General features: G+C 46.9%; 1 protein-coding gene across 1 annotated transcript; it reads right to left on the bottom strand.

Annotated features, from left to right (window-relative positions):
* Nucleotides 1-2,030: 2,030 nt before the first annotated feature.
* CBR3 (carbonyl reductase 3) lies at nt 2,031-9,600 on the bottom strand. The gene is made up of 3 exons (XM_006146270.2): nt 9,077-9,600; nt 7,494-7,601; nt 2,031-2,517 (listed from the first exon to the last, which is right to left on the bottom strand). The coding sequence occupies exons 1-3, from the start codon at nt 9,363-9,365 to the stop codon at nt 2,081-2,083; spliced, it is 834 nt and encodes a 277-aa protein (XP_006146332.1). The 5' UTR covers nt 9,366-9,600; the 3' UTR covers nt 2,031-2,080.
* Nucleotides 9,601-22,788: the final 13,188 nt, after the last annotated feature.

Genomic DNA, 22,788 nt, shown 5'->3' with positions numbered 1-22,788 from the left:
GCACTTCTGTCTGCAGCATGGTCAGGCAGAGCACAAAGTGCCCTTGCCTGTCATTAGCAGGGCGCTGGAGGCTGACTGCATTGGGAGGCCAGAGTATTCAAGAAACTTGTTTAAAGTCATTCAAATGTGTTTAGAATTGAATAAGAAGCTGTTGAAATGTCTTAGGAGCAATGACCTGAGATAAACATGAGAGCATGCTGGATTTCATCAGTGGTGTAGAAATGGACTGAAGGAAGTTGAATGCAGCCTAGGTGGGAATCGGACTTCCCACCACCCAAACAGATGAAAAAGTGAGATGAGGGTTGTGACAGTTAAACTCAGAGTCAAGAAAAATAAACACCTGCATCCTAGGGTAAACCAAAAATCCAGAGAAGCAACAGGGTCACCCTGTTTAGTCCTGGTCTCCCAAATAAATGAAGCTTTGATCACTTCCACACTTTGTTGATTCCCTGAGGGAAAACAGTATTATCCTTGATGTCTGCAGCTCTGAGGTAGGAGCTATGATGTGACCTTTGTGGATCTGATAATCAAGGGATAACATTGCTTTTTCATACATTTGCCAACCTTTCATCAACTTGGTAACTCTGGAAAACCTAGTTTTTCCCCTTTGCATTTTCCCACTGTGTACCTGTTGAATTTTTATTGCTGTTGGGCGAGCCATTTATTCTGAAGTCTTGAATCTCTTGAAAACCTTTCTAAGTATATTTATTCTCTTCCGTAAGATCATTTGGTCACCAAGTCTTTTTTCTACAGGGTGTAATCAAAATCCTGGAGCCTGATTGAAAACCAATCCCATTTAAAAGCAGTGGATGTTGACATGTTGTTCGAGAGGTTATAAAAGGGGCTCATGGAGTCACCTAAAGAATGTCCCTGGGCTATAGGTCAGAGAAAGGTACGGACAGGTTATGAAGAAGACATCTGTATGTGTCAAAGCAAAGAGATGGTATGGAAAACGTTGCTGAAGCAGGAAAGAGGTAGCAGGACAACCTCGCAAACATTCTGGGAAAAAAATGCACAATGAGGGGCCAACAGGTGGCATAGTGGTTAAGGTACTGGCCCCCCATGTGGTCAACCGTGGTTTGAATCCTGGACCCATTGGCTTGAAGTTCATGCCTGGTGTGTGTGTGTGTGCATGCCCAAAATCCCAAAAGGAGACTGGGGGAGAAGGTATTGTGACATGGCCATCTCCCTGGGGGGTGATTTCTCACTTTCTGTCTTTCTGTTTCTCTTTGTCTCTCCTGCGAACACACATACCCTATTAGCAAAAATCACTAAAAGAAAATATGCAGAATGAACGATGAAAAATCCAATATGGAAGAAATCATGTCACTGTAAAGAAGAATTCCTCCTGAGCCCTTTAAGCTCTACTACTTCTTAAATATAAGAATATATATATATATATATGCTTTATATACATAGGTTTTAAATATATATATATACACAGGTTATTTATACACACACACACACACACACAAATATAACAAAACAGAATGAGACACAGGGCTAAGGAAATAGGCTACATCATCATCCTTACAGAATAAACAAACTAGAAACAGCAAGGAATAGCTAGAAAATGGCTGAAACCCAACTCCAAGGCTCAAAGACCATGCTCTGGACCAGTGGCTCTCAAAGTGCCGTACCAGGACCAGCTGGACCAGCACCACCTGGGAACTTTTTAGAAAAGCCTATTTTCAGGGCCCACCCTAGACCTGCTGAATTGGAAACTCTAGGAGTGGGGACCAGGTATCTGTTTCTGCAGCCCTCCAGGTGGCACGGCCCTATAGTGCAGCAGTTATGTGCTACAAAGAGAAGGCTGGATTCCACGTGCTGAACAGTGTCTGACTCAGTCCTGACCGTGGCCCCTGATGCCGGCTAATATTCAAGACCAAGTTCTTTTCTGTATCGGGCTGGTTTTGGTATAGCCAAGTCATTCAGTTCCAGATTCTGGAACTAGATACCTTTCCCTGGGAAGATTCTACTGGGCCTCCCTTCTGAAAACCAGAAGCTGAATCAAACAACAGCAGAATTCATTCATTCTTTCTACCAACATTTATTAACCATTAAACTCCAAAATAGACGTTCACCAGTTTTGCACGACTTTGTCTCGCACTAGCTGGCCTTGAGGCTCAGTAGCATCTGGAGGCAGGAGGGCCAAGTAGACAGGGGTCTCAGCTCCCTCCTCCACAGTCCTGGTGCCATAATCCCCGGCCATGTCTGTTTTCACCCAGCCAGGACAGCAGGCATTCAGCAGAATCCTGTCAGCTTTCCTCTTCTCATCCAGGCGCCGGGCCAGGATTCTTGATAAGACTGTGACCCCCAGCTTGGACACCCCATAAGCTGAATTGGGCCAGCCTTCTCTCTCGTGCACCTCATTTTTTGTATCCTCCACAAACTTTTTCATGAGGTCCACCAGGTCTCCCTCTGTGAGTGTCTCAGAACGGAACTTCTCCTGCAGATCTTCACTGCAGTTTTCAAGAGCTTTCGAACCCTGTAAACTACTGATATTCACCACTCTCCCTGAAACAGAATAATAAAAATATAGAAGCATGGCACAAAGAATTAATCATTGAATGAATATACCAAGCACATAGTTGAGTCATGGTGGAGGTTTAATTGCTGATAAAAATAAAAAGTGAGCATACAAGATACAAATCGGCATACTAATGCAGTGGATTTCAACTTTTTTTCCCCCGGACCTCTTTTCTTCCAAGGGGAAGAACATATGTCCATCCATAATGGGGCTCCCTTCCACAGTGATTCGCTATGAGGGTGGGGTGAGGCCAGAGGTCACCTGGTAGTTTAATAAAACACCCCTCCTCAATATACACACCCCAATGCTTCTGAACCTCTTTTCTTCTTAAGTTTATTTATTTCTTCCATGACAGAGAGCGAGTGAGAGAGAGCAGGTCTGCACATCACAATCCACCTCCAGCCAGCCTGGGTAATAGGTCATGCACACATTTGCCTGGTGGGTACAGGGAAGTTCTAGAACCTGAACTTTAATAAAACACCCCTCCTCAATATACACACCCCAATGCTTCTGAACCTCTTTTCTTAAGTTTATTTATTTCTTCCATGACAGAGAGCGAGTGAGAGAGAGCGGGTCTGCACATCACAATCCACCTCCAGCCAGCCTGGGTAATAGGTCATGCACACATTTGCCTGGTGGGTACAGGGAAGTTCTAGAACCTGAACCCAGGACCTTCTCTTGTGGGTCCGATTGTGTTAAGTCTGCACCACCATCTGGACCCTATTCTCTGAGGAGGTGGAGACCTCACCCTGAGGATTAAAGCCCTCAATTTCCAAGGCTTGCATGGTTTATGAGGCCCATGGACAGCCTACCTCTATCCCTGACAGCCAAAACCAGGTCAAACAATTCTGAAAAATTACCCCGGTCTCTCCTTAGTGATGGGCTCTTCCACACATGGAATAGGTTGATTATTCTGCTTTTGACTTCATTACCTTTTAGTCCATAGTTCCTAATAAGATATTAATATTCATTAAACTAATCAATATGAATTAGTAGTCAAATGGATAGTCACAGCTACTAAAAAGTTGTGCCCATAAAAACAAGAATGCAGGAAAAAAAAAATAAATAAATAAACAAAAAAAAAACAAGAATGCAGGGAACCAGCAGTTAGCGAACTGGCTATCCCATGGACAGCCTACCTCTATCCCTGACAGCCAAAACCAGGTCAAACAATTCTGAAAAATTACCCCGGTCTCTCCTTAGTGATGGGCTCTTCCACACATGGAATAGGTTGATTATTCTGCTTTTGACTTCATTACCTTTTAGTCCATAGTTCCTAATAAGATATTAATATTCATTAAACTAATCAATATGAATTAGTAGTCACATGGATAGTCACAGCTACTAAAAAGTTGTACCCATAAAAACAAGAATGCAGAGCCAGCCCCTGGCATGGTGGCTTGGAGGCTGGATCCCACGTGGCTGACTACATGATGTGAGTCCTGGACGTGGAGGCTTGAGGAACTGTAAGCCTTCACCTTAGAGACTTTAATATATATGTGTGGTCTCTCAAAGGTTCATGGGAAAATGCATACTATGAAGAAATTATGCATGATTTCAAGATTTTTTGCACTAAAACAAACTTGGACTTTCATCCATTTTTCCACAAACTTTTTGCAGCACTCTCACCTCTGGTAAACAAAGGCATTACCCCCTGATATCCCCACAGTTGTGATCACAGGAGACATTTTCACTGCCCAACACTATTATCTACGGTATCATTCCCGTTTGAATTTTACCCATTGTCCCAGTAATGTCCTTTACAGTTGTTTTTGTCTTAACTTAGGGGTCAATGTGGGATCCTGGATTGCATTTAATTGTCATATCCCTATAGTCCATTTTAATCTAGAATAATGAGAAAATGGCCTTTTTTGAAGACCCTAAATTAAATTTTACATTTTTTTTTCTTTATTTGGAGAGGTTTTTGCTATGGGGCACGTGTGCTTGCCAGACAGAGAGAGACAGAAAGAGACAGAAAGCGAGAAGCCACCCCCCAGGGAGGATGGCCATGCCACAATCCCTTCTCCTCTGTTCTCCTCTCGGGATCTTGGGCACGCACGCACACGTGCCTGGAGTGAGTTTTAAGCCACCGGGTCTGGGATGCGAACCGCGGTCGACTACATGGGAGTCCAGCGACAGCCATTACACTAACTGCTGGTCCCAAGACCCTAAATTAAATTTTACATGATTTTTTAAAATTGTATTCACAATTTGTGAATTTTCTATTATCACTTTTTGATATCTTCCCCAATTTGGATTGGTCTGATTTTCTCATACCTGGACTCACTCCAATACTCTGGCCAGGAATGCTACATTGGTGGTACTGTGCTTTTCATTGCTTTCTAGATTGGCTTTGTTCTCAACCACGTGGCTGCTACAAGAAACCAAACTTTAAAAGGAGAAGAAGAAAGGAGACAGATTACAGAAGCTACTGTGTGCCTTTAAGGAAATGCAAATTCTGCTAAGGAGAGGAGGTGTCCTCTTCGATTGAGGGTACACTTCTGGGAGAGAGGGCAGGGGGTGACACATGCTCAGCTTTGCCAAACAGATGGGTCCAATCAGCCCAAGTGTACTCTGCTGGGTTCCAGGGACTTGGGGCCTAAAACAGCTGCCTCGTCCAAGAAGAATGGGCTAGGAGCTCCCCCTACTGGCTCAACAGTTGCTAAATCTCTTTACTCAGAGTCTTGAACTAACAAGCACACCCTAAACGACTTTCTTTTTTTAGAGTTTTGCCATAGGTGTGTTGACTTGCCAGAGAGAAACAGAGACAAAGGCAGAGAGAGAAAGAGAGAGAGAGAGAATGGGAAAGTGAGAAATCACTCCCGGGGGGATGGCCATGCCATAGTCCCTTCTCCTCCAGTCTCTCTTCAGGATTTTGGGGCAAACTTGCACACACTCCTGGTGTTATTTTCAAGCCGCTGTGTCCAGCGCTCCAACTGCAGAGTTGGCCGCATGGGATCCAATGCCTTAACCGGCCCACCACCTCCTGGTCCCCAAATAACTTCATTTAAAGTGTTAAGTTAATGTTAAGTAGGGTAAGTAGCTTTTAAATTAGTCTCCTGTGAGAAAGTAATTCCCTACAAATCGAGAGGCAATGATGCTCCTTTTGCTCCCCAGGTAAACATGAGGTTTTTAGAAGAGTCAGGAATATTCTTAATGTGTTATAAACCAGAGATTCTGGCTATGGGAAGTGGTGTTACCGGGAACTGGTCAAAGTCAGTGACTCACCGGCTCTGGGTTAATTCCCGAGCGCCAGCTCTCTGGAGCTTGGTTTACAACCATTTGATGCTATCACTCTTCCTTTGCGAGGACAAATTATCCTAATATGATTGAGTGGTGAGGCCGAGAAACCTGTTTCCAGCTCTATTACTACCTGTCTGTGTTCACTTCTTTGGGTCTCAATTCTCCTTTCTGTAAAGTGGTGTAGCACATAAGGTTTCCTCAGTATCTCAGCACTCAGATTCTGTGATGGTAAAATTCATCAGAGAGAAGTTTCCTGATACTTGGGGAAAGACATTCCTACAATAAAATACTTTGTAACCATAAAAAAGAATACAAAAACTTTCTGTCCTAGTCTGGAAAGAGTCCCAGCTACAGGAAGTGAAAAAAGTAAGGTGGTAAGCATTATACTAAATGTCACTTTTATATAAAAAGGATAAAATAAATATACATTTCTGTTTGCTTAGATTGGCATGTAATAACTCCATTCCCTTGGCCTTGAGCACTCATTAACTCTGTGTACCTGGACCCAACGCTTCCTTCTACCAGCACCTGCAATTCCAGCTGCAGGGTTTTTTTTGGATTTTTTTTTTTTTTTCACTGTGAGGGCATAAATGCTCCTAAAGGAGAGAGAAGACAGAGGGAGGAAGCACTCCCAATGATGTGTAGACACACTGCAATCCCTCCTCCCCATCTCTCCATCCTGTCAGGATTCTGGACACACATGCGAATGTACCTGGCATGTTTTCACATCGGCCAGGACCAGCATTCCTGTGTTGGCCATGTGGAGTCTGGCTCCCTTATAAGCCACAGGGCTGACCCTCCAGCTGCAGGCATTCTACAGTCCCATCCAATAGGAGATCAATAAAGAGGATTACCTGTGCTGGGAGCTGAGCAAATGAGGGGCCAGAGTGCAAAGGCAACTCTCACCATCCACTTTGTAAGATTGAAAAAAGTATGCATACTTATTCAAAATCGTAAATTAAGAAAGAAACATTTTTAATAAGAGCCACAGAGTCTTCAAAGGATCCTAATTCACTTCTTGGGAAGAGGAAGTCCTCCAGGCAGCAATCTTCCCTCCCCCTCTCCCAGCAAGGATGTCACTCTCCACTTCCCGTTTATTGTTAATGACTATTTTCCTGATTAGACTCTGAGCTCCTGACTATTTTCCTGATTAGACTCTGAGCTCCTCCTCCGACGGGGTGGTTCCCATCTACAATGCTCCCCGCTGCATCCCCGGCACTCAGCATACTGGCTAGGCTGTAGTAGACACGCTATAAATTCTCATGGTTACAGTAATACTATTATTTAGCTAACACGTGGAGGTGTGTGCCAGATATTTCCGGTGGGGAAAATTTTTGGCAGATTTTCTGAATCATTTCGACAAAGTTTGGTGCAAGGAAAAAGGGACACAGGGGAAGTTGTAATGCTAGAACATAACATTGAAGGACTCTCTGAGAATGGTCCGAGGCAAAGGCCTCTGGGAACTTGTAACAGCCGCTTAGTCTAGAGCTGAGCACAAGGCTCTGAAGAGTGTCATGACAAACCACACATATCTGTGGAAACTGCAGCTAAAATGTTTAAGTGTGTGACACCAGACACTATGGAAAAACGAGGCAGTTTTGTTTGTCCCCCTACAGAGAAATGGCACTCTGGGGTGATTCCTGCGGGCCAGCCCTGGTCAGAGGTCTGTGGGTCCCTTTTGCTGAGGGCTGCACCTTGACAGTCCACATTCTGTGCTTACCATGAGGCTTCATTATTGGCAGCAATTCTGTGCAGACATTTCTAGTGGCAAAAAAATTCGTCTTCAGTGTCATTTCAGCTTGAATATCAAAGGGCGTCGGATCATTGACTTTCAAAAAGAAAAGGAAACAAAGAGAAAGTCATATATTTCCCCTGAAACTCAGATGACGAAGTGAACCCTATTGTACAACACTTAAGTGAAGAGCAAGCCATCTTGAAAACGACGTTTAAACCAAAGTTGGGTGGTTCTCAGACTTTACTGTGCATCCGATTCACGTGCAGTGCAGGGCCTATTAAAACACCTCCCGCCCCCCCCATGAGTTTCTGATGGAGAAGATCTGGGCTGATGCTGCAGGTCTGCGTTTCTAGGGCTTCCCAGGTCAAGCTCCAGCTCCTGGGCATCCAGTCACTCTCCGAGTGCACCTGACTTTGATCGCTGCTTCTTAAACCAGAATGAGCAGAGGATCTAACTTGGGGATTCTGTTAAATTGCTGATGTTGACTCAGCAGATGGGGTGAAGTCTGAGATTCTGAATCACTGTCGCTGTCACTAAGTGCCCAGATTTGTAAGTGCTGCTGGTCCATGATCCACGCTTTGAGGGGCAAGGGGTTCCAGCAAATGCTAGGTCCTTCAGCCTGTCCTTGGGGGAGCTGGTTATTTAACCACGCATCTCTGGGCAAGAGCCAAAGACTACTCCAGAAGCCTGGATCCCTTGCTGTAGCTCCCAGAAAGCCCTCACCTACAGGTGTAGGTGGAAGCCTTGGGTTCCCGCCCCAGCTACAGTGAGTGCCCAGGGTCAAAGGAATGGAGACTTCACAATCGTTCCTTTTACTCCCTTTGTCTTTTGTCAGTAGTAGGTATGTAAGTGACGCTGGCTTGTTTATTTCGTAGTGGCGGCTCCATAGCTTTCTCAAAGGAGTAGTAGTTCTAACAGTAACCTCCTTGATGTCCCTCATCCATACCCCGCAGGGAAGATGCTTCCTAGAGCCACACTTACTTGGTTGATAACAAGCATAGCCTCCTAGGGGAGGGAACGAGGCTCGCTTCCTTTTTTGCCAGAGCCTATCAAAGCTCTCTATTAAACAAAACATGAAGTCCACTAATGTGCAAGTGAGCGCTAACCGTGGCTCAGCGTCCCATTTCCTGTCTGGCTCGGATGCCTCTTGGCATCTGTGAATGCGCCCTTTCAAGGAAAGTGAAAGCCGGGAGAGCTTGGAGACCCTTCGCAGAGAAAACGTGTCTTGAATTGGACAGAAAGCTGATGAATTTAGCAGGGCGTGCCCCCCTCCCAAGAGGCCGGTTTTCTTGCAAACCAAAGCAGCTGACAGTTCCGGGAGGGCCTTGGGCAGCGCACAGGCCCGCACAGGCCGGCGGGCGGGCGGGGCGCCCTGGGTCGGGCGTCAGTGCCTGCCAGGTGCTCAGCGAGCCTAGGAGAGCGAGAACCCCGCTTCGGAGGCAAGGGTTGGGCGCATGCTGAGTGACAGGCGCTTCCCTCCGGATCATTCCAGGGAATGGGTGAGGGAGCCAGTGGCTCGCTGCCCCGCACCCTCGGAGTTCCCCAGGGATCCCGAGCCCCACACCTACCTTTGAAAGCGATGCCCGCGTTGTTGACCAGCACGTTGAGCCCCCCGTACTCCCTGCGCAGGAAGTCGCGCAGGGTGCGGATGCTCTGGATATCGTCGATGTCCAGCTGGTGGAAGCGCGGGCTCAGTCCCTCTGCCTGCAGCTGCTGCACCGCCTCCCGGCCCCGCGCGGCGTCCCGCGCGGTGAGCACCACGTCCCCCGAGAACTGCCGGCACAGCTCGCGTGCGATAGCGAAGCCGATGCCCTTGTTGGCCCCAGTCACCAGCGCCACGCGGCTGCAGGACGACATGGCTGGAAAGGCGCGCGGGACACCTGCGTGTCTAGGGGACCCAGCTGAGGAGCGCAGGAGGCCAACAGGGTAGCCCAGCCAGAGTCGGAGCAGCAGCGCAATACTAAGTTCTGGGATCCAGTGCTGCGACGCCCTGGCCTCGGTCCCTCCCCTCCGAGGAGGGGCTGTCCGCAGACGTTTCGCAACGCCCTGACTCGGGGCCGCCCCTCCCTGTGCTGCGCCCTTTCTGCTCCAAGCTCTGGGCCGAGCGGTGGTCTGAGAGATGAGCTGCTTTTCCCGACAAAGCCGAACTGTGACGGGACAGTAGGGGGCTGTGGGTGTGTGGCACTTGCACTGAAGACACAATTCTGGGAGAGCCCCAGAGGGAGAAAAATAAGTGCTGAGTAATTTTCTTGGGCACAAGCCTATCGTCCACTGCAAAATGCGAGTTTGCTTTTATTCTAAGATGCAGCGAAGTTACTTAGACACACCGCTTCTCTGGACGTAGAACTGCTTGCATGAGAGACTCAGAGAGAGAGAACCAGAGAGCAGATAGCCGGTGAATAGATGGCACAGGTGTGGGCAGGCCACCTCGCTCCGCAGGTCTCGGTGGCGCCCCCAAGTGGGAGGAAGCGTTTACAGTGTGCCAAGCCTTATCGGAATGTTCTAACTCCTGTGGGTGCTAAAAAGTGTCTGTGTTAGGTTTCCCCAGGGAGTGTGTGTGTGTGTGTGTGTGTGTGTGTGTGTGTGTGTATCATTTCATACCACCAAAATCCAACTGAAAAATTCCCCAAGGTGTGCCAAGGCGTGGGCACGCAGTTAGAACCCCACCCACCTTCCTCAGTGTAACTTGAGTATTTGATCCCTGTTTCATTAGTGACTTTGAGGTTTAGGGAGGACTGATCTCATTGTGACTCAGCTTTTCCCTAGCAGAGCTGGCTGGTCTGCCTGTGCCTCTGTTACCCTGCATCCGCCTTCTCTGCCGAGTCATTACCTGAGGGCAGGAAGGTGGGCACCTGCTCTGGCCTCCTGCAGTGCCTCCACCAGCATCTTCTGCTTTCCCCCCAAGGGTACTTTGTAACCATAGCTGTAGCTACAGATATATATATAGATTTTTCCCCCATATGGCCCCTGCCCTTGCCAGAGAAAGACAGAGAGGGAAAGTGAAAAATCATCCCCCGGGGAGATGGCCACACTTTAATCCCTTCTCTTCCATTCTCCCTCCGGATTCTGGGTGCCACACGGGCATCTGGCTTGCTTTTCAAGCTGCCCGGTCTGGGACTCCAATGGCTCAGTGGGCCATGTGGGTCCAGTGCCCCAAACTCCATGCCACCTGCTGGCTCCTACTTGTGAGGGCTATTCTGGCTTTTTATTTCTTGAATAAGCTTAATTCATGTCTATCAAAAAATTGTATGTTTTGGGAACCAGCAATTAGCGTAATGGCTATGTTGCTGGACTCCCACGTAGTCGACCGCGGTTCGTGTCCCGGACCCGGTGGCTTAAAACTCACGCCGGGCGCGTGCGCGTGCGTGCCCAAGATCCCGAGAGGAGAATGGAGGAGAAGGGATTGCGGCGTGACCATCCCCCCGGGGGGGTGATTTCTCGCTTTCTGTCTCTATGTCTCTCTCTCTGTCTGTCTGGCGAGCACACGCGCCCTACAGTGAAAATCTCTCCAAAAAAACAAAAAAATTGTATGTGTTAAGCTGTTTTTTATTGTCACAAAGTTGTTCATAATCTGCCCTTGTTATCCTTTTAATATTGTTAATTCCTTACTCCTGATATTTGGTGACTTTAAAAAAAAATATTCTCCCCAGATCTATCTGGCTAGATATTTAGCAATTTTTTTCAATTTTTTTTCTCAAGGCACTAGCTTTTGGTTTCATTGATCTCTTTTTTCTTCCACTCTATCGTACATTCTTGTTCTGATTTTTATTTCTTTCCTTTTGCTTACTGTGGGTTCTATGTGCACTTTTTCTCGTTTCTTACTATAGAGGCTGAGGTCATTGATTGGAGCCATTTCTTTTCTTCTGATACAGGTGTAAGGGGTATACATTTCCCTTCAAGTACTATTTCAGTGCTATCCTACAAACATCGATATGCTGTGTTTTCATTTCCATGCAGTTCAAAGCACTTTATAGTTTTCTTTTTTGATATTTGCCATCAGGCATTTGCATTCTTCAGAGAAAGAGCCAGGGAGAGAAAGCACCGACCAGTGGGGCATGGTCCTGCATTTCTCGTCTTGTCTCTTCCACTTCTCCATCCTGTTGGGACCTGGGGCACACACACACTCAGAGTGGTTTTCAAGCTGCCAGGGCTGGGGATTCAAACCACATGGTTGGCCAATTGGGATCTGGCTCTCTTAACCGTGAGGCTATAGGTCCGGCCCTCTAATTTTCCTTCTGACCAAGGGTATTTAAAAGTACATTTTGTTTTTAGGTCTTTGCAGATTTTCTAGTTATCTTGCTGTTACTGATTTATAACATAATCTTATCATGGTTAAAGAACACACTTTGTATGACTTGACTTTTTAGAGTTTTAAAACCTAGAAGAGAGATATTAAAACATGTTTTATGCATGGTAATAATCTCAGGTAAAAATTCAAAGAGGTGAAAGGAATAGCTGTAAGAACAAAATACGTGGGAAGACCAAGGGCTGGATGGGGCATGGCCTGGGAAGCAAAAGAGAAGGCAGAGCCAGTGGGTCTAGTTGCGAGTGTGCTGAGGAAATGGAGCCTTGAGAACATCTGCCATCTGCGTACAGGGTGAGAGATTTGAGGGCATCACCGAGCGAGACTAATGTGGTAGACCTAAGAACAGCCGTTTTGCAGAGTGGAAGGTGAGTTCCTTAGGGAATTAGGCAGCGCTGACTAGCTGACCTAGGGACCCAATGTGCTGACTCTCCCAGCACTGTCCAGCTGCTAGTGCAGGCCAGGGCACAGTAGTAGGGTTTGGGGGCTGGTGCTTTCCAGGCTCCTGCAGCAGAGCAAAGGGTGTTTGCAAGGAAAGGATTATAGCATAGGACGATGGTGGGAGGAACAGAAGAAAGGACGTGGTGGGCCTTTATAAGGAAGGAGCTTGACAGGCCAGGGATGGGGTTTTCCAAGGGTTGGGGATCCTGGAGGCAAGCACTGGAGACCAGAGACCAGATGGGGTGAACGTGGAAAGTTTTGAGATGGTATAGCTGGGGTGGGGGCCAGCCCTGCTCACTGCCCCTGCTGGAAGGATGTGGGAGTGGTGTGGGGCATTTTGTGGATCATAGCAGTGGTTCCCAAACGTTGCATGTTGTCATCTCTGGGGATCTGAAAGTGCTGACACCAGGCCAACCAGTAATGTGGTAGCTAAGGTGGCTGGATTCCACATGGCCAACTGAGCGGCTTGAGTCCTGGACCCAGTATTTTGAAAAACATGCCAGGCACATCCATATGTGTGGCCAAAATCCTGAGAGGAGAATGAAGGAAAAGGGATTGTGGCATGGCCATCCTCCCTGGGAGATACTCCCTCTTTCCTTCTCTGTTCGTCTCTCTCTTCCTCTCTCTTTCCAGCAAGTGCACACACACTATAGCAAAATAATGATTTTTAAAAAGCGCTGGTACCTGTTGGTGATCCCCAGACATTGCAATTTGATTGGTCTGAGGTGTGATCCAATTCCTGGGAACAGTCAAAGCCCTCCAGGTGATTCCAATGTACAGCAGAGTTTGGAGCCATTGAGTTGAGGTAACACGATTCACTGTGTAGAAGTGACACTCTCTTCTAGAGAGCTAGGGTCTTTGGAAGAGAACAGAGAAGAGGTCTGGAAATGGCACTTATTCTTGTGGTGTACAGAAGAGTGCCTCTGCCTCCAGATGCCACAGCTGAATGAATTCAGACGGACTCACAGATGAATCCCCAGAGCCTTGAAGCCTACTTTGCATGGCGGAAGGGACCCTGCAGGTGTGATTCCAGGTCTTGATGGAATGAGATGAGCCTGGTTTATCCTGGCAGGTCCAATGTGATCACAACAGTCTTTACCCATGGGAGGGAGGGAGCAGGGTCAGAGATGGAGATATGACAGGAACTGAGATTAGAGAGAGACCTGAAGATGCTGCACTGCTGGCTTTCAGGGCCTGCAAGCTGAGGGAAGCTGGCAACCTCTAGAAAGGGAGTTCTTCCCAGAGCTCCCGAAGGAATGTGGCTCCGCTGACGTCTTGACTGTGACTTCCCATCTCCAGACTTGGAAGGTAGTTTTGCCTGAAGTTCTAAGTCCATGGTCATTTGTTATAACACTGATGGAGTCCCATCTCCCATCCAGGCCAAGGGAAAACACCCCACTTGTACCTTTGCACAAAGGGTTGGAATTGTGAGCAAATCCTCTCAGGGCTGGTTTGAGAGGGAAAACTTTAATATGCTCCCTAGAGTGCAGGAGAATGAATTACAGGGGAAAAGCAATCTGGTATCATCCATTCCGTAAAACATCCGAACCTACTGAATCTGTGTCAACTGGAAGCAGAAGGGACTAAAGCAACCCCCCAGAATTGAAATGGTTTTTGCATATTTTCATAGTAGTTATGGTTCTGGCTGCTTTTATTTATTATTTTAAAAAATTTGCTAGGGCACATGCGTACTCCCCAGAGAGAGACTGGGGGTGGGGGAAGCAAGGGAGTATAAGAAAGTACCTCCCCTATAGGGGACGGTCCCTTCTCCATTCCTCTCTCCTTTTGGGATTCTGGGCAAGCTCCAACATGTGCCTGGCATGTTCTTAAAGCCACCAGGTCTGGGACTCACACTACACAGTTGGCCATGTGAAATCCAGCCTCCTTAACCATGATGCCACTGGCTGGCCCACTGTGATTATTTTTTATTAGTTTTAAAGTTTATTTTATTTATGGTAGAGAGTATGTGAGAGAGAGAAAAAAAGAAAGAGAATGAGAAAGAGAAAAGGAGAAAGACAAGAATCCTTGACAGGGTCCCCACACACAGCAGTCCCTTTCCCCCAGCCCTCTGGTTCGTCAGGATCGTGGGCACCGGTACACATGCCCAGTGTATTCCAGGTGGATAGGAAATCCGAATCCACGGTGGCCACCTGGCCTCTGGCACTGCCGTTCAGCAAGCTATGCCTATGCCACCTAGGTGCGCTGCTGCGATTCTCCCTGAATCGGCTTGGCTCTCACTTGTAGGCTCCGGGAGCAGAGCAGAACCAACTGCTTCTCCTGCGCTCTCACCCAGCGAGCAACACAGAAACCTCCCGTGACCGCAGCTGTCAGGGCTTTTTTTCACTAGTGCACACCAGCTGCGTGTTCTCCAATCAAGTTAGTTCTGACACCCTCTACCTGGACATGGCATCAGACCCCACAGGAAGATTTCTCAGCCCCACAAGACTGTCCCCCTCCCCCAATGCCAAGCACTAGCCCCAGGTTATTTTACCTGTGCTTCTGCTTGGCTGGCTATCACTCTCCATTCCTTCAACCCCTTCCTTGGGTTTGATTCATTTACCCGAGTGGTTCACAGAACTCGGGGAAGCGTGAGTGCCAGCTTGTTGTAAAGGGTATCACAAAGGGTAAGGTGAAGAGACGCACAGAGCATGTGAGAGGGTGCGGGTGCTCCTTCCACGTGTCGCCTCCAGGGACCTCAGCTGTCTGGAAGCTATCTGAACCTTGTCCTTCCGCGTTTTCACTGCATAGACATGATTGATTTAACACACACACACACACACACACACACACACACACACACACACACACACACACACACACACACACACACACACACACACACACACACACACACACACACACACACACACACACACACACACACACACACACACCGCATCCCTGGAGGTTGTGGATGGAGCTGAAAGTCGTATCTCTCTAATCCAGCTTTGGCTTTTCAAAGACCAGCCCCATCCTAAGGCTCCCTAGGGCCCCAAGGCGGTCATTAGCAGATAAGAGACACTTATCTCTCTAGAGCTTTCAAGGGTTTTAGGAGTTGTGTACCAAGAAACTGGATCAAGACCAAATGTATATTTCACATATCATTATCATGAGACAATCATCCCTTTGCATTTCCTAAACAATTAGGATTAGAACGAAAACCTGTGCCAGCAACATGTGTTCTCAGTGTTCATTTCCTTCAGAGGCCCATTGTCATCTGGGTAACTGAATGTCACAACTAGTCCTTCATCTGCATCCATCCAGTTGATCTGGATAAATCTGAGCACTCCTTATGTACCAGGCATGCTCAAGAGTGAGCAGATGAGAGATGGCGTATGGAGAACTCCCTGCCTCTACTGAACTGCCCTCTGTTCTGCTGCTTAAGCACTGTTGGACCTTGGGCAAAGTTCTCAGCCTCTTTATGCCTCAGCTTGCTGTAACATGGAAATGATTACAGTATCTTGCTCTTATAAATGCTATTAAGATGAAATGAAAAGATATTACCAAAGTGCTTAGAGCAACACTGACAAATGGTAACATTCTATAAATATTCTTAAGCAAAGGGAGACGGACAATGTCTCCAACCAGTATGTTTGGTTACAGCTGTTATGGAAGTCCTCCTGGATGACAGGCGTGCTAGCCACAGTCCTAACTCTGCCAGTGTTTATGTTTTTAGAGGAAGATAAGAACATAGGCAGAGGGAGACGGGGAGCACCTGCCTATAGCCTCCCCTTACTCTATTGACTGTCTTGTTCTAAGAATAACTGAGTTGTTGAAGGCAGGTCTGGGCAGGACTGGGCCCATTGTCTTTCTGGAAGCATGATTAGGATCAGGTTCCTGAGTCAAATGAAGAGGCCAACAGATAGCTGGCCTCTTCGTTTCCATGCCCACTCCTGCCTGCCTGCCCTTTCCAGGGCTGGATGAGAAAGCGGTTCAATGTTGGGACAGTGCTGCTATGAGTGCCATTGCAACTGATGGGGGAAAGGAATTCAAGGTGTGCCTCACTTAGCTGCAACCCCACCTTCCCTGTCTATGCGGCCTGAGCATGAATGCCTAGGATGGGTTTTCTGAGGTTCCAGCAGGCTTGACTAGGTAGGAAAAGCAGGCATGTGGCTGTTGAGGTCACTGGGGGCTGGTCCTACAGTGCCCTGGGTTTGGTTTCTAGCCTGTGTCTTTAGAGTGTCTCAGGGAGAAAGGGCACGGCTTGTGGGGAACTCTGCCGACTTACAGGAGGATATTCTCCCTGCAAATGTGGTATGAACCAATCTAAGTGTGATGTCTAAATGGCTGGGCTCCCTGCCCAGAATGGAATCATCCACACCTGTGCTAGGCTGAAGATGGGGCTTTGGAGGCTGGGATGTCTTTCATATCCATCAGACTGGCAAAGTACCTGAGCTGAAAAATGTAGATCCAAGCACTCTTATCCCTGTCCCTGGGACCTGCATCACTGCTGGTGTTTAAAGCCTTTGTTTTCACTTAATTAATTAATTGTTTGCTAGAGGTGCATGTGTTTGCCAGAGAAAGACAGAGAGGGAGAGAGGAAAAGTGAGAAATCACTCCCCAGATGGGATGGCCACATTGCCACCCCTTCTTCTCCAGTCTCCTCTCAGGATTTGGGGCATACATGTACACATGCCAGGCATGATTTCAAGCCTCTGGGTCCAGAACAATAATGACACAGCTGGCTATGTGGAATTCAGCACCTTAACCTCCGTGCCACCTGCTGTCCCCAAAGCCTGTGGGTCGTTGTTTGTTGGATTTTGTTGTTGTTTAGTCTCTTAGTATTGCCAAGGCTGGGGAAAAAAATAGCCCTTCCTGTACATGTCTGGCAAGCGTGACCTCACTGGGGGGCTAGGCCCTGTCTATTGTAATTAAGTATTCATCTCTAGGAGCCAGCAGGTGGTATGGTAGTTAAGGTGCTGGACTCCTACATGGCCAGTGGCAGATCGAGTCCTGAACCTGAAGACTTGCTTTCTCACATTCTTTCTCTTGGTCTCACTCTGGTGAATAAAGAAAAAAAAAATGCATCTCTTTCTGGAAGGAGAATTGTGGGAATTTATCGTACAGATACCCTCCTGTGTGTGAAGTAACGGTGAGGCAAGGATGTTCCTTGAAAGCTTCTCCCAGGACTTGGTCGACTGCTTGATCCAAGTCCTGGCCCAAGTGGCTTGAAAAACGCTCCAGCTGCTTGTGTGTGGTTCCCAGGTCCTGCCAGAATGGAGAAATGTAAGAAAAGGGATTGTGGTGTGACCACCCATCAGGGGATGCCTTCTCCCTCTCTTTTCTCTCTCTGGCAAGCACATACACTCAGGGAAAAAAGAAAAAGTCCTTTCTTTCAGCCAGGTTGTTGCAAAGGTCATAAATTATTCAGTAGTATGATAATGGTTGCAAGTCTGTTTGTTTGTTTGTTTTCTTTTTTTGGAGGTTTTTTGCTATAGGGCACATGCACTTGCCAGAAAGACAGAGACAGAGAGACAGAAAGTGAGAAATCACCCCCCGCAATCCCTTCTCTTCCATTCTCCTCTTGGGATCTTGAGTATGCACGCACACACGCCCAGTGTGAGTTTAAGCCGCCAAGTCCGGGACTCAAACCGTGGTCAACTACATGGGAGTCCAGTGACATAGCCATTACGCTAACTGCTGGTCCCTTGGTTGCAAGTTTTTAAAAATGACACATAGTAACTTGTTTAGCATCATTTTAAATATTGAAACAGTATTTTTATGTTTTTTCCCCCTAAAGTTTCAGTAATTATTTGGACCCAAGTTAGTCAGACAGTGCCCCCTAGAGGGCTAGAGGCTACACTTCATGGTACAGACTTTCCTGAGGCTGCCATGACACTGTTCCACAATGGAGAGAGGCACCCCCAACAGGGTCTCGACATTGCCTTACATCCGGAGTTTCAGCCAGTCCCAGGTCATATGTGCCTGGTGTACTCAAGGTCTCTGGACATGAACCCAGAACCTACCTTGTGGGTCAGACTTGCAGAGCTTCGTGTTTTATAGCTGTGTCACTGTCCAACCCTTTGATCAGAAATTAGAGAGTAGATGGCCGGGTTGTTCTGGCTCCAGGTCTCTCTGAATTACCTCGGTGTCAGCTGGGCTGCAGGCATTTGCAGGCGTCAGCGGATGCATAGCTCACACTGGAGGTCTTGGTCCTTAGCCGAGTGGCCTCTATGTAAGTTTCTTAGGGTCCTTAAGACATAGCAGCTGGCTCCCTCCTCAGCGATCTAGGAAACAGCGAGAAAGACAGAAGCCAAGTATTTTTGATGGCCTAATTTCACAAGTTATACACCACTATTTTCTCACAACTACTGGTCACGCAGACCAACTCAGATAGTGTAGGAGGGGCCAATAGGAGGCTACGAATGACAGGAGGCAGGGAATGTAGACAATCTCAGAGGCTCCTTGGACTGACAGACATGGTAATTTAAGCTGCTCAATAAACAGTATGGTAAAGAGTAGGTCAGCTCTGAGCTTAAATAATATTGTGTGGACCATGTCAAGGTATATGTTATCTGTGTGTACTTCTCTAAGCGTGTATTTTATAATTATTTTTATTTTTTTAAGAGGTTTTCGCTATAGGGCGCGTGCGCTTGCCAGACAGACAGAGGAAGACAGACAGAAAGCAAGAAATCACTCCCCAGGGGGGATGGCCACGCCACAATCTGGTTCTCCTCTCGGGATCTTGGGCACGCACGGCCACATGCCCGGTGTGAGTTTTAAGCCACCCGGTCCAGGACGCGAACCACAGTCAACTACGTGGGAGTCCAGCGACATAGCCATTACACTAACTGCTGGTCCCATCTAAGCGTGTATTTTAAAAGTTTGTGTGTTTAAAGCAAAAGTTCGTCTTTGGAAAAATGAGTTAAGGAATAGTTTCCTAGTAATTACTAGTCAGTATTAGAAGCTAAAGAAAAATGATAACGTTAGTGTACTATCTATACATCCTTGAGGAAGGACTTTCCTTTTCTTTCTTTCTTTCTTTTTTTAGACAGGGTCTTGCTATGTCTTCATCCCCCTGCCTCAGCCTCCTGAGTAGCTGGGGCTAAGACATAGGCCACTGTGACTGGCCTTTTCATTGTCGTTCTGAAATAAAACTGTGCTGTCCAGCCTGGAGGTAATCAACCACAAGTGGCTGTTGAACTGTGACCTGTGAGCAGTCCAAACTGAGATGTACCATAAGTGTACAATTTCAAAGACCGAGCACAAAAAAACCGTATATCATCTCATTATTTTTCTTTTTTCTTTTTTTTAGAATTATTTCATTTTACTTATTCATTCACTTTTTTGAAAAAAAAAAATTGACCAGAGATAAACACACACACAGAGAGAGAGAGAGAAAGAGAGAGAGAGAGTAAGCCACTAGGTCTAGGACTTGAACCACGGTCGGCCATGTGGGAGTGCCCAGTGCCTTAACCACCACACCACCTGCTGGTCCCCACCTCACTGTTTTTCTTACTGATTACGTGTTGCAATGATAATATTTTGGTTGCACTGGGTTAAAGAAAATATCTTTTTTTGAGAGTTTTTTTCGCTATAGGGCGCATGCACTCGCCAGACAGACATAGAGACAGAAAGCGAGAAATCACCCCCCAGGGGGGATGGTCATGCCGCAATCCCTTCTCCTCCATTCTCCTCTCGGGATCTTGGGCACGCATGCACACACGCCTGGTGAGTTTTAAGCCACCGGGTCGGGGACGCGAACCGCGGTCGACTACGTGGAAGTCCAGCAACATAGCCATTACGCTAACTGCTGGTTCCCAAGAAAATATCTTAAAATTAGTCTCACTTGTTTTTTACCTATGCTACTAAATTTGAAATGACATGTATTTGCATTTGCAGCTTAAATACTATTTCTTCTCGATAGTGCCCATTTAAAATGGAAGTTTGATTGGATTTAAAAGTAATTTGCAATGTATTTTTAAAGAATTATTTATTTTATTTTATTATTATTATTTTAAATTTGAACAGAGAGAGACAGAGACAGAGAGGGATAGTGAAAAACCAAGCTACTAGTCCAGGACTCAAACCACAGTTGTCCATGTGGGAGTCCAGCATCTTAAACACCACACCATCTGCCAGCTTTCATTTGCAATATTATAAGAAAACATTAATTTGAGTATGGAAAGTAATGCTATTAGATTTCTTTCTTTATTTTTGAAGTATTTATTCCATGAGAGAGGGAGAAGGAGGGGGAAGAGATAGCATCCCCAACAGAGTCCTCAAGAGTGATCCACCCTGCCCTCTGCCAGCCCAAATCACGGGCACTCACACGCTCAGTGTGCTCAGGGAGGTCTGGGGATGCAAACCCAAGACATTGCCCACGTGGGTCCTGTCATGTCACTGTTGTGCCACTGCCTGGCCCAAGAGCTCCTAGATTTAGAGAATAGATTGTTTCTGTGAATTGTGAAGAATTAGGGAGATTAAATGATGAGAACTCTGACTAATGGCAAGAATGAAAAATGTTTGAAATATAGGGATAATCTCCCCTTTGTTACCAGCTACTTGTACAAACAAAATCTTTTAAATTGCTGGTGAGTGTATGAACTCACTGGAGAGAGAGGAGAGAGAAAGCTCCCCCCAAAGGGTTGGTCACACTGCAATACCTTCTCCATTTCTCCAACCTATCAGGATTTTGGGTACAGGTTTCTAGAGAGTTTTTCAAGCCATTGGGGCTGGGATTTGAACACCAGTGAGCCGTGTGGGATCTGCCTCCCAATACACTTATGGGCCAGTCCCAAAATTCTCTCATTAATAGTAACTCCTAAAAAATAAAATTGAGAGATCATCCTTAAAAAGTCATCTTGGGGCCAGCTGTTGGCATAGTGGCTATGTTGCTGGACTCCCATGTAGTCGACCGCGGTTTGAGTCCCAGACCCGGTGGCTTAAACTCACGCCGGGCCCGTGTGCGTGCATGCCCAAGATCTTGAGAGAATGGAGGAGAAGGGATTGTGGCATGGCCATCCCCCCGGGGGGTGATTTCTCGCTTTCTGTCTCTATGTCTCTCGCTACCTTTTGGCGAATGCACGCGCCCTATAGCAAAAACCTCTCAAAAAAAAAAAAAAAATCATCTGGATCAGGGCCAGCAGGTGGTGGAGATTGAAGCACTGGATCTCATATGGCCAACCGTGGTTTGAATCCTAGACCCTGCAGCTTGAAAAATCCTTCCTGGGGGTGATTTCTCACTTTCCCTCTTTCTGTCTCTCTCCAGTGTGTGCACATGCCTTGTGACAAAAAAAAAAAAGAAAGAAAGAAAGAAAGAAAGAAAGAAAGAAAGAAAGAAAGAAAGAAAGAAAGAAAAACAAACAAAAAATCTTTAAAAAATTCATCTTGATCAGGAATTGCACATAACATACAGTCAGTCCCGATTCGTGGACTCCATGTTTGTGACTTTGACTACTCACTGAAAACTGTACACCTGGAGATCAAGGTTCACAGTGCTTCTGGAGTCACGCACGTTATGCACGGAGTGGCAAAAATTGGAGTTGACCGACACATGTTAGCAGCCGAGGTCCAACAGGTGCCACTGCTGCCTTGCTTCTGCTCTTGCACCATCAAGAAACGTCCTCGTGGCACATTTTCCACACCACTGTGCCTTTCCTCTGTGATTTTGCTGCTCAGAATGGCTTCAAGCATAGAATGGAAGTGCTGTCCAGTGCTCCTGAGCAGAAGGAGGCAGTGGTGCGTGTTACGGAGAAATCAAGAGTTAGAGGAGCTTCCTTTCCAGATGAGTTATCGTGCTGTTGCTGTGAGCCCATCTAGAGAAAGGGCACATCCAGACGAAGGAAGAGGGAACTGGCTAATTCATACAGGAGGTGGCTCTAGAAAGTGCTGAAGTAACACCTCGGGTGCATGACAAAGCTATGGGAAAATGGCTAAATTTGTGGAGTCATCAAATGATAGCAGACAGCATTATAGTGAGGCCGAAAGTCTTAGAAACACACAGTCATGTTATACAAGATCAGAACCTTGTTAAACCTTCTCAGCTAGTGCTGGCCAGATACCACTTTTCCCAAGTTGTCATGATGTGGGACATGTAGGCAAGGCATGTTTTACAGATCATGAGACTGAAAGAATTTTTTTAAAAAATTATTTATTTATTTAATTCCATTTATTATTATTTTTTAATTTGACCAAAGAGAGACAGAGAGAGAAAGGGAAAGTGGGAAAGCAAAGTGCCAGGTCCAGGACTCGAACCACAGTCAGCCACATGGGAGTCCAGCGCCCTTAACCACCATGCCACCTGCCGGCCCCGAGACTGAAAAATAATAATAATTTTTTTTTTTTTGGAGAGGTTTTTGCTATAGGGCGTGTGCGCTCGCCAGGCAGACAGAGAGAGACATAGAGACAGAAAGTGAGAAATCATCCCCCAGAGGGGATGGTCACACCGCAATCCCTTCTCCTCCATTCTCCTCTTGGGATCTTGGGCACGCACGCACACGTGCCCGGCGTGAGTTTTAAGCCACCGGGTCCGGGACGCGAACCACGGTCGACTACGTGGGAGTCCAGCGACATAGCCATTACGCTAACTGCTGG

The sequence above is a fragment of the Tupaia chinensis genome, unplaced genomic scaffold (genome assembly GCF_000334495.1).
Source record: "Tupaia chinensis unplaced genomic scaffold, TupChi_1.0 Scaffold000175_1, whole genome shotgun sequence".
Taxonomy (NCBI): Eukaryota; Metazoa; Chordata; class Mammalia; order Scandentia; family Tupaiidae; genus Tupaia; species Tupaia belangeri.
The sequence above is the reverse complement of the archived record's forward strand: the minus strand, read 5'-3'. Positions and strand labels throughout refer to the sequence as shown.

What these genes read in the sequence shown, in the direction of transcription:
- CBR3 (XM_006146270.2), bottom strand. Translation starts at nt 9,365, where the DNA reads ATGTCGTCCTGCAGCCGCGTGGCGCTGGTGACTGGGGCCAACAAGGGC. An exon ending in CGCGGGCATCGCTTTCAAAG is followed by an intron (nt 7,602 to 9,076) that starts GTAGGTGTGGGG and finishes TCTTTTTGAAAG; the next exon opens with TCAATGATCCGACGCCCTTT. An exon ending in GCCAATAATGAAGCCTCATG is followed by an intron (nt 2,518 to 7,493) that starts GTAAGCACAGAA and finishes ATTCTGTTTCAG; the next exon opens with GGAGAGTGGTGAATATCAGT.